Source organism: Hemiscyllium ocellatum, chromosome 33, assembly GCF_020745735.1.
Source record: "Hemiscyllium ocellatum isolate sHemOce1 chromosome 33, sHemOce1.pat.X.cur, whole genome shotgun sequence".
Lineage (NCBI taxonomy): Eukaryota > Metazoa > Chordata > Chondrichthyes > Orectolobiformes > Hemiscylliidae > Hemiscyllium > Hemiscyllium ocellatum.
In genome coordinates this window covers 17,965,447-17,984,885 of record NC_083433.1, presented here as the reverse complement: position 1 = coordinate 17,984,885, position 19,439 = coordinate 17,965,447, and the positions used below count along the sequence as shown (strand labels likewise).

General features: G+C 40.7%; 1 protein-coding gene across 1 annotated transcript in view; it reads right to left on the bottom strand.

Annotated features, from left to right (window-relative positions):
- LOC132831517 (glutamate receptor ionotropic, NMDA 2B-like) overlaps window positions 1-19,439 on the bottom strand; it is a 407,508-nt gene that overhangs the window by 152,385 nt on the left and 235,684 nt on the right. Inside the window, exon 4 of the mRNA XM_060849712.1 lies at window positions 13,797-14,395. Within this exon, the coding sequence (XP_060705695.1) occupies window positions 13,797-14,395 (599 nt within the window). The remainder of the gene's footprint in view (window positions 1-13,796; window positions 14,396-19,439) is intronic.

Here is a 19,439-nt window from a genome sequence, read left to right as displayed (position 1 = left end):
AGCAATGTATCAAGACAGGTTCTACCAAGAATGGAGCAGTGTATCAAGACAGGGTCTCCAAGGTTGGAGTAGTATACCAAGACAGGGCCTCCAAAGAATGGAGTAGTGTAACAAGACAGGGTCTGCTGAGAATGGAGCAGTATCCCAAGACAGGGTCTATCAAGAATGGAGCAATGTATCAAGACAGCGTCTCCAAGATTGGAGTAGTATAACAAGACAAGGTCTGCTGAGAATGGAGCAATATACCAAGACAGGATCGAGCAAGAATGGAGTAGTATTCCAAGACAGGATCTAGCAAAAGTGGAGTAGTATAACAAGACAGGGTCTACCAAGAATGGAGCAATGTATCAAGACAGGGTCTCCAAGGTTGGAGTAGTATACCAAGACAGAGTCTCCAAAGAATGGAGTAGTGTAACAAGACAGGGTCTGCTGAGAATGGAGCAGTGTCCCAAGACAGGGTATATCAAGAATGGAGCAATGAATCAAGACAGGGTCTACCAAGAATGGAGGAGTGTATCAAGACAGGGTCTCCAAGGTTGGAGTAGTATTCTAAGACAGGGTCCACCAAGAATGGAGTAGTATACCAAGACAGGGTCCACCAAGAATGGAGCAGTATAACAAGACAGGGTGTGCTGAGAATGGAGCAATATACCAAACAGGATCCAGCAAGAGCGGAGTAGTATTCCAAGACAGGATCTAGCAAAAATGGAGTAGTATACTAAGACAGGGTCTACCAAGAATGGAACAATGTTTCAAGACAGGTTCTACCAAGAATGGAGCAGTGTATCAAGACAGAGACTCCAAGGTTGGAGTAGTATACCAAGACAGGGTCTCCAAGGAATGGAGTAGTGTAACAAGACAGGGTCTGCTGAGAACGGAGCAGTGTCCCAAGACAGGGTCTACCAAGAATGGAACAATGTTTCAAGACAGGTTCTACCAAGAATGGAGCAGTGTATCAAGACAGGGTCTCCAAGATTGGAGTAGTATACCAAGACAAGGTCTGCTGCGAATAGAGCAATATACCAAGACAGGATTGAGCAAAAATGGAGTAGTATACCAAGACAGGGTCCACCAAGAATGGAGCAGTGTATCAAGACAGGGTCTCCAAGGTTGGAGTAGTATACCAAGACAGGGTCCATCAAGAATGGAGTAGTATACCAAGACAGGGTCCACCAAGAATGGAGCAATATACCAAACAGGACCTAGCAAGAGCGGAGTAGTATTCCAAGACAGGGTCTAGCAAGAATGGATGGTATATTAAGACAGGGTCTGCTGCGAATGGAGCAACATATCAAAACAGGGTCTACCAAGATTGGAGCAGTGTACTAAAACAGGGACTACCAAGAATGGAGCAGTGTCCTAAGACAGGGTCTACCGAAGATTTAGCAGGTACTGGCAGAGAGGCGCAGGGTCCTTCCCTGACTAGGAATATGATCATGTACATCTGCCAGCCCCTGCAGTAAGATTTTCAGCCACATGGCTTTGGAAGAAGCACAGTGCCTGGGCACTGACGATCACAGTGGCATTGAACATCCTGACCAGTTACTCTGTTCAAATCTTAACTAGAAACATGTGTAGTAAAATGATAAAGGTAACGTCACTGTAGACCTAGCAGGCTATAGGCTAGCTCTCTCATTAGACAGATGACTGGTGATGGCTTAACTCAAGGGTAGGAAGTTGGGAAGGAGAATCCTTCATGATAAACACCAGCCAGAAGATTGCAGGATCGTTGGAGAGAGAAGTTCATAAAATATACAGTGTGCTTGGCTTTATTAATAGGGGTATAGAGTACAAGAGCAAAGGCATTACACTATAGGAACAATGTGAAGGCATTGGAAAGAGTGTAGAAGGCATTTACAGGTATGGCTCCAAGGATTGGAAACTTCAGTTATGAAATAGACTAGGAAGGTTGGGATTGTTCTCTTTGAAGAAGAAAGTGCTAATTCTGATAGAAGTTTTTTAAATCATAAAAGATCCGGATAGGGTTTCATTTTAATCATTCAAAAGATAATGCACTTTCCCATTGCAATAGGTCCAGTGATTTGAAGGCATTGCTCCTAATACACCATCACAATCATACTCTACATGTTGGTCACTCTTCAGTGTGGAGAGGCATTTCTTGACATCAGTTCTGAATTCATTCTCATTAGTGATCTCTTTTTCTGATTCTTCAATCTCAGGAGAATCTATCTGACAAAACTTGATAACTCGCATGCACCTTCCATCCAGGCAGAAATGTCCCCTGCCTTTCCAGTCCCTTCTCAACATTCCAACCCCAGATATGGGCATCAGCCTTGTGGCTTTTCTCTATGCTGCTCCCAGCAATTATTTTTGTCACTTAATGACCAGAACTGGACATGGCATGCAAGCTGCAGTCTGACAAAAACCTTGTGCAGTTTGATCACAATTTTGATTTGATTTGACTTATCATTGTCATATGTACCTAGGTACAGTGAAAAGTTTTGTCTACAGCTCTACTCTCAATATTATAATCTCAAACAAAAGTATCTCTAAACTCCAAAACTTTGGTCTCTACTCCATCATCTGCAACTTGGATCCTTGACTTCCTGACCCACAGACCACAATCAGTGAGGACAGGCAAGAGCACCTCCTCCACCACAATCCTCAACACCGGTGCCCCACAAGGCTGCGTACTCAATTCCTTACTGTTATTATACACTCATGACTGTGTGGCCAAATTTCATCTGAGTTCCACCTACAAGTTTGCTGGTGACACCATCATTGTGACAGAATTTCCTCTGACTTACTTTTCACTCTTAGTTCAAGGCCTTAATTTTGTGATGTCTGCCCTCGTGGTTAAAAGTTGTCTAGGTCTGAAGCTATTAAATTGCCCAAGTCACCTGCTACTCCATTCTTGGAAAGTGCAACATCAGTCAGGAAGTACAGTTCCAAGCATAACAACCATCTGCACTTGTTTTGGAACTTGGGCTTCTTTGAATGACTTTGAATGACTGTTTTTCAAAAGGCAGCGGAAAAATAGTCCTTGGATATTTCAAAGCCAGAGGTAGATAGTTTCTTGATAAGAAAGTTTTATCAGGGATATTCGGGAACATGAATTAATCAGATCAACCATGATCTGATAGAATGGTGAAACGAGCTTAAGAGGTCAAGTGACCTACTCCTGCTCTCGATTGTAAGCTTGTGTATTTAGTTTGGGGATCTTTTGTCTTCATAACATCAATGAGTGAACTCAGAATTGTAACTCGATTTTATTCTGTTGTAAAAAAAGCCTGCATCTGACTCCTAGTGATAGCTTATTCAGCTATTGTCTAGACCAAACTCATCCAGCTGAAAGGATTTGCAATATTAAAATAAAATTCCATTTTATTATTAAAATAGAAGTGACAAGATTAACATCTCACCTGTCAAAGGCAGAATGCATCCTGGTAAATTAGCAATCAAATTTCGACAGGGCGGCACTTTCAAAGCTGTTGAGGCTTTTCTCTGACATGCTGACCTCTCACAAAGTCAGGCACTGTCAAAAGAGGCTTCAGGTAGGAAATTGTCAGCCTTTTTGTTCAGATACTGCAGTACTAAGAACAAGGTTGACCTTTCCAACATGCCTGCAAACCCACCGCAGGAAGCCATTAGCAATGTCTTGAAAAAGATTGTTGCCTCTTTCCATACATCCCAGAGTAAATTTAATTTGCCTTCTGTAATTTCAAAATTCCCTCTTGAGATGCAACATCTTCCCATGACATCATATTCAGCTTTACATGTTAATATAGAATCCCTACAGTGTTTCGAAGCAGGCCTTTCAGCCCATTGAGTCCACACAAACCCTCTTAAGAGCATCCCATTCGGGTCCCAGCCCCCTACCCTATCCTTGTAACCTGCATTTCCCATAGCTAATTCACCCAGCCTGCACATTCCTGGACACTATAGACAATTTAACATGGCCAATCCACATACCCTTTACATCTTTGGCCTGTAGGAGGAAATTGGAGCACCAAGAGGAAACCCACACAGGCACAGGGAGAACGTGCAAACTACACACAGACTGGAATCAAACCCATTCCTTAGTACTGTGAGACAGCAGTGCTAATCATTGAGCCATCATGATTTCCCATGCAAGGGTTCAACTGATTACTTATTCTCTGTCAACAAAGTAACTGTTCAATGCTTAAAAACAACTCAGTAAATCCTTCAGACACATATGTTTGCATTATGATGTCTGTGGTAATTATTAAATATGAAAAAGATTAAATAACTGTTTTCCTCTATGGATAATAAATTGTCAATGTAATGTTGCTGTTTAATCAATTCTGGTTGATGCCTATTTGTGAGTGTGAGCCAGTGTAAGGAAAGAATTAAAGGACCTCAGAGCAGTATTTTTAATGTCAAAAACCAGATGGATGCAATACTTACTAATTACATCAGTACTTGTTAATTGCAGCGATAATACTGCATTGAATAAAGCAATTTGTATTAGAACAGTAATTGTGGGCTCTTGTGGTGCAGTGGCAGTGTCCCAACATCTGGATCAAAAGACCTGGATTCCAATCTCCAGAGATGAGTTGTTGCATGTCTGTATAGGTAGAGTTTTTTTTTTAAATATCTGGAATAACAATCATAACAAGCTGGTTGGAATTAGGGTAAGATAATTGAAATCAGAGTGGAAATTCCTTTCTGAACAAGGGTCACTGGACAGGAAACTCAGTTTCACCCTCCACAAATGCTGCCAGAGCTGTTGAGTTTCTCCAGCAATTTCTGTTTTTGTTTCTTTCAGATCTCCAACATCCAAAGTTTTTTGTTTTGTTATGTAGGCAGTCAGAATGGCACACTGATAGTGGGCTATCAGTGAACAACCCAATGGAAAATTCCTTAACCAACCACCAACCAATCATGCAATCAACAAAACTAACCTCCATCCAAGAGTATATCAGCTCTTTCTGCAACTGTATTCTGTAAGTCAAGCCCTGATAAGTCCCACACTGCAGCACTCAAGAAATAAGACAGAAGATACCTATTGACAGGAAAGGTCCTGGTGAACCAAGTGGCAAAATCTTAGCCATCTCATCTGCACCAACTGATTGGTAACTACATTGTTTCAGTGAAACTTGTAAGTAAAGGTAATGTCACCATTGTCTTACCAGACTGGAAGGCTCACCTCTCATTAGAGAGAGACAACTAGAGGTGTTTTAAACTGAGGGTAATCATGGAGAGAGATTGAAAAGGAGAATCCTTCAAGTTAACCTCAGCTAGTGCAGGAATTGAACCCACCATGATAGTGTTACATCAACAGTGCAAATCATCTTTCCAGCCAACCAAACCCAAAGGAAAAGTTACCATAATCTTACAGGTATCTATTTTAGTAGGGTTGCTTTCTCATTAGACAGAGACAACTGGTGGTGGTTTAACCTGAAGGTCATCATGCCTCAGGAGAAGGGAAAGATTCAGAAGGAAAGTTCTTCATGATAACCTAAGCCAGTGCAGGAACTGATTAAGCATGAAATGATATCAATCATGATTCTCTGTCCCTAAATTTAAGAGGTGAAATCCCCTATATCAGTATAATTAATTAGCTCACACGCACTTGCTACACTGAGACACCATTAGAAACTGCTTGGACAAATGTGGATTAATTACAGACAGACAGCATGGGATTTTGTTAAAGACAAGCTAAATAACTTGCTTCAGTTTTCTCATGAGAAAATGAGATTGACGAGGGTAATATGTTTGGCGAAATTTCAAAAGGCATTCAATGAAGTGCCAAATAACAGACTTGCCGGTGAAGTTGAAGCTCATGGTATAAAAGGGACAATATCAATATGGTCTGGATTCAAGTCTGACTCCGTGACAAGAAACAGAGAACACTGGTGAACAAGTGTTTTTCAACATAGAGAAAGGTAAATAATAGGATCTTCAGGGTTTGATTATGATTTGTATTAATGAGCTATTGTACAATTTCAAAATTTGCAAAACTTGGAAGTGTTGTGATCTGTGAAGATGGTCTAGCAACTTAAGAAATTCTCAGATAAGTGGCTGATGAAATCAATGCAGAGAAGTGTAAAACATTACATTTTGGTAAATGGAATGAGGAAATTGTAAACAAAGAACGCAATTGTAATGAAAACATAGAAAATCCAGGTGGCACTTGGGTTCACACAGGGTGGATATTGAAAAGCTGATTCCCATCGTGCAAGAGACCTAGAACTAGGTATGACTATCCTGAGGCAGTGACAGCCTAGTGATATTATTGCTGGACTCTTTATCTAGAGAAAGGAGAAAGTGAGGTCTGCAGAGGCTGGAGATCAGAGCTGAAAATGTGTTGCTGGAAAAGCGCAGCAGGTCAGGCAGCATCCAAGGAACAGGAAACAGCCCTCCTGTTTAAGGGCTTATGCCCGAAACATCGAATTTCCTGTTCCTTGGATGCTGCCTGACCTGCTGCGCTTTTCCAGCAACACATTTTCAGCTCTTTATCTAGAGACCCATGTAATATCCTGGAGACCTGGGTTCACATCCTGCCATGGCAGAATTTGAATTAAATAATATGTCTAGAAATATGAGTCTAATGATGACCATGTACCTGTTGCCAATTGTCAGGAAAAAAATTATTTGGTTCAAAACCATCCTTTAGGGAAGGAGACTGCCATCCTTACCTGATCTGGTTGGCATGTGACTCCAGACCCATAGCAAAATGGGTGACCGTTAACTGCCATTTGGCCATGAATGCTGACCTAACCAGTAATGCTCCATGTCTGGTAAACAAATAAAACAAAATTAAATGAGGAGAATGTTTTTCCTCTCGGAGGTTTGAGAGTCTTTGGAATCCTCATCCCATTGGAGTGGTGGAAGTGGGATAATTGAATTCTTATAAAGGCCCCTCCCACTTATCTCTCCACCCTAGAGGCTCCCAGCCTCATTCCTGATGAAGGACTTATGGCCGAAACATCGATTCTTTGATGTTGCCTGACCTGCTGTGCTTTTCCAGCACCACTCTAATGTTGACTTTGATCTCCAGCATCTGCAGTCCTCACTTTCGCCTCACTGAATACTTATTAAGGCAAAGCTAAATAGACTATTAGTTAACAAAGGAGTCAAAGTTCACCTGGGGTAGGTGGGAATGTAGAAGTAGGCAACAATCAGGTCTGCCATGATCTATTTCAATTCTATTAATCTCCACTGAGTACACACCCAACATACTCAACGTCTCCTCAAAAGAAATTCTCTTCGTATCTGGCATTAGGCACAAGGTATAAATGGTCTACTCTTGCTTCTTGCTGGCATATAAGGAGGTTACTGAAAAACAAACAGGTGTCTGGATATACATAAATAAGTACAGGTTGGGAAAACTGACTAAGAGAACGCACCTTAGAATCTTAGTCCAGGTAGAGCAAGTAGAGTATAAGAGCAAGTACGGTGAGCCTTTGTAAAACACTGAATTTATCTCAACTGCAATGCTGTGACCTATGCTGGGTGCTACACTTTAGAAAGGATATGAAAACTTTAGAGAGGGTGTGAGAAAGATTTACGAGAATGGTTTCAGGAATGAGGGCACTGTGGATAGTTTACAGAAGCTGTGGGCTAGTGACCTTAGAGAAAAGAAGATTGAGAGAAAAGTCATGAAGGGTCTGGAAAAAGTAAACAGAGAGAAGCTGTTCCCATTGGCAGAAGGGCCAAGAACCGGGAGACAATGAGTTAAGGTGATTAGAAAAAGAACCAAAAAAAATCATTTTTTCACCTGGCAATTAGTCGGGATCTGGAATGCACTGCCTGAGAGTGTGGTGAAAGCATGTTTAATTATCACTTTAAAAAGGAATTTGGATCTGTGAGAAAAAGATTTTCAAAGCTATGGGGCAAAGGGTATGACAGTGTAACTAGTTGAGTTGTAGAAAGTGGATACTGGTATGGTGGAGAAAGTGAGGACTGCAGATGCTGGAGATCAGAGCTGAAAAATGTGTCTCTGGAAAAGCGCAGCAGGTGAGGCAGCATCCAAGGAGCAGGAGAATCGACGTTTCGGGCTTAAGACCTTCTTCAGGAATGAGGAGGGTGTGCCAAGCAGGCTAAGATAAAAGGTAGGGAAGAGGGACTTGGGGGAAGGGGCGTTGGGAATGTGATAAGTGGAAGGAGGTTAAGGGCCAAATGGTCTGTTTCTACATTGAAGTATATTTCTTGGAAGACAGATGTTCAGTTCTGTGGCTGCTTGGTAGTTTCCATTTGACTAGATAAGACATATTCCAATTTGCAGAGTATTCTGGATATGGATATCCACCATTAGCATTCAAATCATGGACTGCTTAATATTAAGGTCCAGTCTAGGAAAATCGAGATTGCACTAGGGAATCTATAAATTAAATTACTCATTTATATAAGATTCCCTGACTGTGACCTTGAGAAATGAAAACGTGATAGAGCAAACCATAAATACAGAGTTGTTCTCCTTTGTTTTTTTCCCAGTAACAAGCTTGGAGAGACAATACGTCCATTCTAAGACACCCTTGAGCAACCATATTAATTACAAATGAAAGTAAACCCTTTAGTTCTTTAAAAATCAGAAAAACATTGCTTTCAGTTAATTGGGCTATAATCAAGACCATAAAACCATACAACACATAGGAGCAGAAATTCAGCCCATCAAGTCTGCTCTACCATTCAATGAGATCATGGATGATCCGATAATGCTCAACTTCACTTTCCTGTCTTTATTCCCTAACCCCTGATTCTCCAACTGATTAAAAATCTGTCTGTCTCAACCCTGAATATACTTAATGACCCAATTTCTGCAGCCCTCTGCAGTAAAACATTTCACAGCCTTACTCCCCTTAGAGAGGAGAAATTCCTCTCCTGTCTGTCCTAACTGAGAGACATTTACTCTGTTATTACGTCCTCTGGTCCTGGACTGTCCCACAAACAATCTATCAGCATTACTCTGTCAAGCCTCCAAAGAAAACTATCTGTTTCAATTCTTTTAATTTCCACTGAGTACACACCCAACCTACTCAACCTCTCCTGAAAAGAAATTCTCTTCATATCTGTGATCAACTGAGTGAACCTTCTCTCAACTGCTTCCAATGCCTGTGTATCTTTCCTTCGATGAGGGCCCAAAACTGTTCACAGTATTCCAAGTGTGGTCTGACTTAGTGTCTTGTATAGTTTTAACAGCCCTCCCTTGCTTTTATACTCCAGCTCCTTCGAAATGAAAGTCAAGGTGCAATTTCAACATTAAACTTAATTTATCTCCTAATAATCTGAGCAGGATAAATACTTTTGTCCATGACTACAAAAGTTACATACCCTTTAAGATACTGCAAAGTGTAAAATAAGCATCATTGCATGTGAGCCCCAATTGGACAGGTTTATCTTGTTAAGATGGCAGAAATCCTACAGCCTAAAACAAACTCACCTAACACAAACTGGCTATCATTAAAGTAATAGATGCACGCCCTGATTTCTAAAGGTGGAGGCCATCCCATGAAAGTGCCAAAGAAAATCAATAAATTTGAAAGATTTTGTGAACATGCAAAGGAAAGAAGCTCTCTCCCACAACAAGTTCTTCTGAAGTTAATCATTGTCAGAAGAAGTTTTAGGAGAAAGCTATTGGAATCCTGCAAGTGGCAATGTGACCATAACAACATTGCTGCAAATTTATCCATTAAGACTATCCCTCTAAATTACTGCCCAGTTTTGGAACTCAGTAAACTCCTTTGTATGACATGTAATGGAGAGTGATTGACACAAAATGTATATTATGAATGTGACCTTTAATGTTAAATTTTATAATTAGGGTTTAGATGAATGAGAAATGTTATTGATACTTGGCAGGGTGGATCCTAAAAGGATGTTTCCCTTTGTGGGAGAGACTTGAACCAGGTGGTACAGTTTAAAAGTAAAAGATCTTTAAATTTAAGATAGCAATGAGGAGGAATTATTTTCTTTTAGTGAGTTGTGAATCAATAATTATTGGTAATAGGTTGGAATGTGAAATGGTGGCCACAATCAGATCAGCCATGGTCTTATTGAATGATGGTTCAGGTCGATAGAGGGGCTGAATGGCCTGCTTATGCTCCTAATTAAACATTTATTTGTTCATAAATGTAGTCAAGACCCTCATGGCGCCACTTACCATATTGAAAAAAATTGAACTTTATTGCATTCTATATAATGTCAAATTTCAAAAAAGTACTTTCACAGATTTTTGATTTAAGTACATTTCCTGAAAAAATATTCATTAAGACAGCAGTCTCTTGAATAAACCTTTTACAACCTCTTCCATCATTGTACAATCACTCCCCATTTACTCCCTAGAGTAAATTTAATCACTTATTTACAACTTCAAAATTCTCATTTTTGAAATAAAATATATGTCTATAATGATATATTCTAACAACATTCAGTGCATTTAATGTTCACTTTCGATGGATAACTTATTTTCTGTCAACAGAGTCTAGGAAGAAGAAAGAAACAAATTCCCCACATGTACCAACACTTGAGCTCAGTGTAACCCCCACATGCACTTGCACAGAGACACAAAAAATGCTACACATTACCGAGGAGTGATCCCTTTACACGCAAATTAGTGGATGATTCACCTTAATCTGAACAAATGAGAAGGCCATCACTTATCTCTGGAAGCTGCATTCATGAATTAACGTACCTACTTATGCATTTTGATGTCTGCAATAATTATCCAATATAAAGAATGAAAGCCCATATGTTTGTACCTTGTAATTTTGACACACTGGCAATGTAATGTTGCATTTTAGTTAATACAGCTTGCTGCATAAGTTGTTGATTTGCCAACTTTATTATTACATACTTGCTGCACTGCTGGCATGACCTTTCACAATGCATCAAGCCCCTTGATGTTGCTGTCTATGGGTCACTCTTAAATCAGGTAAGGCCATAGCTCGTACTTATGTAATTCTCGGTATGGACAGCCACCATTAGGTCTCAGATTCTGCTTAGATTCTCTTTAGATTTAACTGAGGAAAATCACATTTTGAGCAGAAGATCAATACATTGGATTAGTTATTACTATAAGTTCCCTGACTGCAGCTCAAGCTGGCCCACAAGTAGAATTGGATTGGCACGAGCCACAAAAACAAAATGCTTTATCACTTAACTTGCCAGCACCAGGTCACAGGAGACCAAACATACAGGACACTTGCTTTGTTATAAACAACAGGCCCAGTTTTCAAAATTTATCTCACGTCTCAGGGCATTGGTTGTTGGGAGTTCACACTCAGAAACTTGCAAATACCATATATGTATGTAAGAGAAATAAAAAATCAAGTCATACATCACAAGTACTTTATTCCATTGTTAAAATGTAATGCATTAAAGATAAATTACAGTAAAGCTCAACATTTCGTGGGGTGGACTTGCTCCCAGATCATCATCAAGAATAAAGTTGTGTCATTATTGATCAAATCCCCCTTCAGAAACATCAAAGAACTGCAATAAATGATGTAACTTTCATTTAAATTATATAGCAATTCTATTCATTTGTGTTCTTAGAATAACTATTATTTCCACATGTTATAGACTGATCCACTGGGTTTCACTTTTTGCAAACAAATGGGAGTGAATTGCCAAATGTTAACAAAGCACCAGAACTGCATGCAATAAAAATGAGAACTTAACTCATCCGATTAATACAAAAGCAATTGTTCTTACCACTGCCTTAAGGCCAAGGTTGTTGTTTGAATTAATGCCAATCTTATAAATTGGTCAACTGTTGCAGGTTCTCTACATTGATAGTCACATCACAAAGATGCTTATGTTTAAATTAGGTCTGAAACATTGGCACTTCATGGAACAAACCATATCTATCGCATTTCACTAGGGTTCCCTATAGGATGCAATGGCTTAGTGATGTTAAAAATATTGAAGAATTTTGAACATTGCCATTTTAATGCCCGCATTTAAGGATTACCAAATAGATGAACCAAAAACCCTGGATTAACTTGTTGCAAAAAGAAAGAATTTGGTTAACAATTGTTAAACTTAACCAAAATCACAAGGCATGCTGGGCAACTGTTAAACTTGACCACGCTAGAAAGTACCATGAGTATCATTATTGCCCTAAGTTGGAAGGATGTTTTAAAGACAAGCAAACCAGCAAAGACATATGTCTTCTCATCACACAAGAGGAAGGTAAGCTCTAAATAGACTTTTTCTGCTAGGAAGAAAATAGACACTTTATAATCATTCATAGGAGACAGAATGAAAAGCAGTTCAAAGAAGGTCTCAAAAAACAATTACCCCTCCACAAAAGGAGTTGATCACCTCTGATTGAGTTGTGTTTCAGGTAAAGATTGGAGACATCTCTATCTGCAAATCTAGGTTTCAAAGCATCACTAAAACCAATTAAATTGTAAAGTATTTCAACCTTGGTTGATTCTTACCTCTTGTATCCTAAGGAATACAAAAACATACATACACTCTCTCAAAACTTAACAAAATCTCAACACCATGAGTACAGTATTAGGCTTTCCTTTAGAGAGTGTAAAACTCAACCACACTGGTCATTGAAGAAATTTAGCACAACAAATACTGAACGAATTGACTCCTTTCTTTCATTAGATAAATGCATACTATTGAGTGAATATGCTAGAAACATTCAAAATCATCCAAGGAAGAGACAGATGGAAGTGGACTGTTTCCATTAATTGTGAGGTCAGTATTAATGGTTTCAAGGTGCAAGATTAAATATTAGCGATTTCGACCTTAGGGCATGAGAAGCATTTTTATGCAAAGTTGTGAAATCACTTATGGTTAGTGGCTCAGATAACAGCGATGTCAACATTAAAGGTCAACCTGGATAAGTGGATGAAGGAAAAGAATTAAAGGGATAATTATTAGCTGGTTCCTCTTTTGGCTTTTCCCATGTTACAAAGGATCAGCACAATGTTGGTTCATCGCCTCCGCACTTACCATCAATGTTTGATATGGAAGGGTGGCTTTACAGCTGTTGGCCCTTCCTGCTACTAACTCCATCTCAATTACCTCAGCTGGGAGACTGAAGGGACAATCTAACCATTGGTAATCATAGTTTAGACTACTTTCTCACATGGAGAATAAACAAGCACATGGATTGGCTGGGCCAGAAGTCCAATTTCCATGACGTAACTTTGCTGTATATTCCTGGTGCAGTTGCAAGTCTCCGTTCTTCCACCAGCTTCAGATTTTGCTTCTATCTCTGAACCAAGGCCAATTGGAGGCTGCCGATCTCTGGAAGCTAGAATGGAGGTAATCTGCCTTCGGGTCAGTTGTAGGGTCCAAGAGCAGGAATGAAACATGGCTTTCAAAAACCATCAATTGCACATTAAAGAATGACAGGATTGTGAAATTTCCCAATATTTCTTCAACAAACAGTTATAGCTATACTTATAAGCTCTGGTTACTAAACCATTCCTGCTTCGTGGGGTGGGTCCAGACTGAAGAAATCTGATGGTGCTGTCCAACCACGGCCTTGAAATGATGACCGTGTTCTGAGTGACATCTAATTGTACTCACCGCTGGGAATCCTGAGAAATGACTAACTGCAACTTTGTAAGTTTTGCTGTAGTACTCAGAGAATATTAGCAAATGGCTAGCAGCATATGTTAGAATACTGTCAGAAGTTAACAAGTGCAGACATTGATAAAGGCAAATACATAGACATCATGTGTTTTATGAGGTTGTGCATATACCTGCCGCGGTGTTTTTCACCTGGCATGTCCTGTCCCTACCAACACTGCATTTCAACAATGCAACTCAACACTTGTTACTCAGTCATGAGTGTCAACACTTGCCAATTCCACAGCAAAAATCTTAGAATCAGGTCCTACCTGTGCAAAGTGTTTGATTGATGAGCCCTTCTCTCCTGTACACTGTAGCAGCTGGTTTTGGGTTCCATGATTTCCCTTCGTTCAGCCAGCATTGTCGAGGCTGCTGTGGTGATAATGGCCACTCCATCCCTCACCCTGGCTGGGAGTCCATAATCCCACTCGTCGTAAGAAACGGAAATTAATCCTGTCGGGAATTCGGGCAGAATAATATCTGTGTTCCCTGTGACTGTACTTGGCACAATCCAGATGTAGCCATAGCCAGTGAGGCCAACTGACTCTGCCACCTCAAAGATATAGGTGGCCTCATCCTTGGTGCAAAAAAGGAGGATGACAGGGCTCTGAAGCTTCTTCAATTGGTTTTGGATTTTGGACTCACCATCGTCCATTGAAACATCCAGAGACATGACCTCCTCCATCTCCCAACCTACAAAACTGTTTTCAATGGTGCTTCGGATCTTATTGATAAACTCCTGGTATCCAGGGAAGTAGCTTGTTACAATAGAAAATATATACCAGTCATACTCCTCCATAACGTTCAACATCACTGAGGCCTGCTGTTCAATGGATGGTCCAAATTGGAAGAACATTGATGAATCATCCTGCAATACAGAACAGAGCAGAGTTACTGAACTAAGCTATTCCACTGTCACTTAGAAACCAACTTTTCTGGCACCTTCTGCTTTATTTTCTAAGCGAATTCCATCTCATTTTCCACCCATCCCTTTTTCTTCTCCTTTCTATTGGTCTCTCTCTATAATAGATATTCATTCAAACTTTTTGACAAAAGGCTATTGATCTGGAATGTTAACTTTATTCCACTCTCCATTGAGTATTTCCAGTATCTTCTGTTATTTCAGATTTCCAGCACCTGCAATATTTTGCTCTTGTTTCATTCATTCTTTGTTCTGATGATGGGGTGGCATGGTGGCTCAGTGGTTAGCACTGATATCTCACAGTGCCAGGGATCTGAGTTCAATTCCATCCATGGGCAAATGTGTGAAGTTTTCACATTCTCCCTGTGGTTGTCTGGGTTTCCTCCCACAGTCCAAAGATGTGCAGGTTAGGTGGATTGCCCATGGTAATTTGCCCATAGTGTCCAGGGATGTGTGGGTTAGCCATGGGAAATGTGGGGTTATGGGGATAGGGTTAGTTTAGGTGGGATGTTCTTCAGAGAGTCAGAATGGCCTGCTCCCACACTGTAGGGATCCTATGTCCTCAACATTCTGATTGTTAAATGGTGGAGCTGACATATTACTCAAACTGATATTCACTTCCTGTTTATGTCTATCTCTATTGTACCTTTCCTTCTACAACTACATCTGTTCCGCTTTGCTAAATCTAAAATCTTTGCAAAAGAGTGGCACAGTGGCTCAGTGGTTAGTACTGCTGCCTCACAGTGCCAGGGTCCCAGGTTCGATTCCAGTCTTGGGCAACTGTCTGGGTGGAGTTTGCACATTCACACTGTGTCTGCATGAGTTTCCTCCGGGTGCTCCGGTCTCCTCCCACAATTCAAAAATGTGCAGGTTACGTGAATTGGCCAGGCTAAATTGCTCATAGTGTGAGGTGCATTAATCAGGGGTAAATATCGGGGGTGGGTCACTCTTCGGAGGATCGGTGTAAACTTGTTGGGCCAAAGGGCCTGTTTCTAAACTGTAGGTAATCTAATGTAATCTAAATCTCAGCTGTCTGCTCCACTCAGAGAGACTGACTCTTCAGTGCAATTCCTTTATCGCATTTTTCCCGTATCTGAGGTTTGATTATGCTACTGGAATAGACATGAACCAACTCCAATGACACTTTCCATTGGTGCACGTTGAATAATTGAACCAAATGGAAAAGTCACATCTTTGATACCTATGCTCAGTTCAGAGTTGACAAGAAGGTACACCACTGCAATTGCCTCTGAAATAGAGATGATGTATAGTGGTAATACCACTTGAGTAATCTAGAGACTAGGCCAAAGTTCTGGGAGCACAGATCCCAACACTATCATGCTAACTGATGGAAATTCAATTCCACTCATAAAACCTGGAATTATAGGGTTCTTGTGGTGTAAAAACAGAAATTGCTGGTGAAACTCAGCAGTCTGGCAGCAGCTGTCAGAGGAAAGCAGAGATAATGTTTTGAGGCCGGAGACTGTTCATCAGAATCTTCATCAGTTCTGATGAAGTGTCACCAGACTTGTAATGTTATCTCTATTTTCTTCCCCACAGATGCTACCAGACCAGCTGAGTTTGTCCAGCAATTTCTGTTTTTGTTTCCGATCTCAAGCATCCACAGTTCTTTGTTTTATTCCTGTCGTGCAGTGGTAATGTCCCTACATCTGCAGAGGTTAAGATCCATCTGTTCCAGAGGTGTGTAATAATTTCTCTGCCACAGGTTGGTTTAAACAAAATACTGGGATTGAGAGTTGCGGACACCAGTGAGGTTGGAATGCATTATTTCCCCCTCTAACTCCATTTTCATTTAACCTCCCCTCTCTCTTCCCACAGTCCCTATATATGTTATTGTTGCACTCACCCTGGTGAATAGTGCTTGACAATAGTTCATTTAATTAGAAACACAGGTTACCTAGAGAGGGGGAACAGAGTTTTTAAAAAAACCGTGATTGACAACCATGACTACTATCGTTGGCAATTGTGAAAACGCATCGAGTTTAAAAATTAAGAGTTATGGAAGGCTGACCTGAAAGCGGAACTGAAACTACAACCAGATAAGCATGACCTTATTGAATGGTAGAACCTGTCTGAATGGTATATTCTTGCTCCTAATACCCTCAGTGAAGGAAACTGCCCATCCTTGGCTGGTCTGGCCTAACTCTAGATGAACAACGATGTGACTGTCTCTCATCTGCCCTCCAAAATTGCCTTGCAAGCAATTCAGCTTGAGGGCAGTGATGATTGGGCAAAAATACTGGCTTTGCTAGTTATGCCAAAGTATTTTTGCTCTGGCAGTGACTCTGGACAGGGATGTCCTCCACTGTCCCTTTCCAACTCTTGCTGTATTTTTACGGGATCATCAAAAGTGGGATGTAGCCAGTAATGTATACCTCCTTCTCTCATTTGGTCCCTTTGTCTTTTCTCTTGTCGACTTAACTGCACAAGGATAACTGTAAAACGTCCCTGTTAAAATATCTTGTGTCTGTTATTTCTTATGTTACTGTCGTAGTGCTTCCGTTGCAGAACTGATCAGATCCTATATTGGGAGCGGTGAATTCACAGTTTTTGATAGGAAGCTTGTCAGGAGTCTGTCCAATATACAATGCACCCAAAATCAGGAGAAATACCTCCTTCTTTGATGTTCAATGACATCATCATCACTGAATTCCCCACTATCAGCATCCTGAAGGTTAACATTGACCAGAAGCTGAATTGAAGTGAACAATGCAGAATGAAATTCCATGACAAGTAACTCACTTCCTGACTCCCCAAAGTTTGTGATTCAATATCCTCCACTTGACCGGATGGGTTCAGCTCCAACAATTCTCAATAAATTCAACACCAGAACAAAATAGCCCACTTAGCACCCATCTACCATTTTAAACATTCACTCCCTCAATTACCAGTCATAGCTTTGTGTAAGAATGCTGCAAGAAAGACTGCAGGAATTATCCAAGTTATCTTCGATAGAACTTCCAAATCTGTAACTGTCAGCCCCCAGAAGGACAAGATCGGAGCACTACCACCTGCAAGCTTCCCTCCAAGTCACACACCATCTTGACTTGGGAATATATCACTGTTCTTTCACTGTCACTCAGCCAAAATCCTGGAACATCTCCCTATCAACACTGTGGCTGTCTTTTCACAACAGGGCCTGCAGCAGTTCAACAAGGTGACACTCTACCACTTTCTCAAGGGATAATTACAGATGGGCAAAAGAAAAAATGAACTTGCATCCCAGAAATGAATTTTGAAACAATGAGCCCACCAGTCATGCTGTATGACTTAGCAGTCTCACAATCAAAGTCAGAGGTCAGCTGTGCTGAGAAGCCTCAAAGAAGAAGTCTGCTGAGGTCATGTTTGGTCACGGAAGGCAGTAGAAGTCTTGCCTTGGTAACTCACCACCTTCAGTGCAGAGAGTCAATTGATTGGAAAGTTGAGTCCAATTCTGTTCTCACCCATTGGACCTGCATGCACTCATTGGAAAAAGGATAAGAATCAGGAACAGGAACTGTTCCTTTTGCTAACACAGGAGAGCGAGAGAAATTGTAGCATTCCTACTTAATAGTGGGATAGAATCGTGGAGATTTGCAGCATCTACCATGAGCCTGTTTGCATTTAACGAAAGCAAGATATTGGGCCTAACCCACTATCCAGCTCGACACTTTCAGTGCATATTCAAAACTTTACTAAATGTGATGAATATTCAAAGTTTGTGCGAAGATTTGTAGCTCGGGTGCTTGTTGTAGTGGTTCTGTTCGCCGAGCTGGAAGTTTTGGTTGCAAACGTTTCGTCCCCTGGCTAGGAGACATCATCAGTGCTCTGGAGCCTCCTGCGAAGCGCTTCTTTGATGTTTCTTCCGGCATTTATAGTGGTATATATAGTGGTATCCACTATAAATGCCAGAAGAAACATCAAAGGAGCGCTTCGCAGGAGGCTCCAGAGCACTGATGATGTCTCCTAGCCAGGGGACGAAACGTGATGAATATTCCTGTCTCAACCCCCATTTCAGGCAGTGAGTTTCAGAGCTCATCAGCTTCAGTTGATAAAAGTATCCCATATCTCTCCTCTCATCATTCTACAATTATTTAAATGCTATTCTCTCTGCTAAAGGAAATATCCACTCTATCAAGGCCTCTTAGTTTTGTATAAGTTGATTAAAACCCCACCTTTATTCATGAGCTTCAAGTCGACAAGGACTTTTCCCTTGGGTGAGGGAGTCCAAAACTAGGGGGCATAGGTTTAGGATGAGAGGGGAAAAACTAAAAAGGGACCTAAGGGGCAACTTGTTCATGCAGAGGGTGGTGCATGTATGGAATGTGCTGCCAGAGGAAGTGCTGGAGGCTGGTACAATTACAACACTTAAAAGGCATTTGGATGAATAGGAAGGGATTAGAGGAATAAAGGCCAAGTGCCAGTAAATGGGACTAGATTAGGTTAGGATATTGGTCGACATGGATGAGTTGGACCGAAGGGTCTGTTTCTGTGCTGTACATCTCTATGACTCTATGACTCTAAACATTCCCAGTAATTCCAACCTCCCCCCTAGAGTCATTCCTCTAAAGGTCTGCTGGTCTATATATTCTAAAGACTTTGGAGGAGTTAAAAATTATTTATATACAGATCAAGAGTTTTCTATTATCCCTTAGAGGCAAAGAGCAGAATTGATGTTACAGAATGGAAAGCTGATGTGCTGTTTCTAGTGTAACAAATTTACCTCGGGGTGTTAAACTTTTGAAAGGAAGAAAATCTGTAAACTTATGATATTTGTCTCGAAGTGTCGGTCTCCAAATTTCCTTTAAGATACCACAATTGTACTCTCAATGATCTTTGGAAAAATTCCACCTGCTTTCTGACATCCCCAGGAATTCCTAAGACTTAATGTGACAGGTCAGCAAAATATCACAACCTTGATCAAATCAGATACTACCCCAAAAGCAATCTAAGGCAGTAGGAGGCATGAAAATTGGAAATCATGTTACAG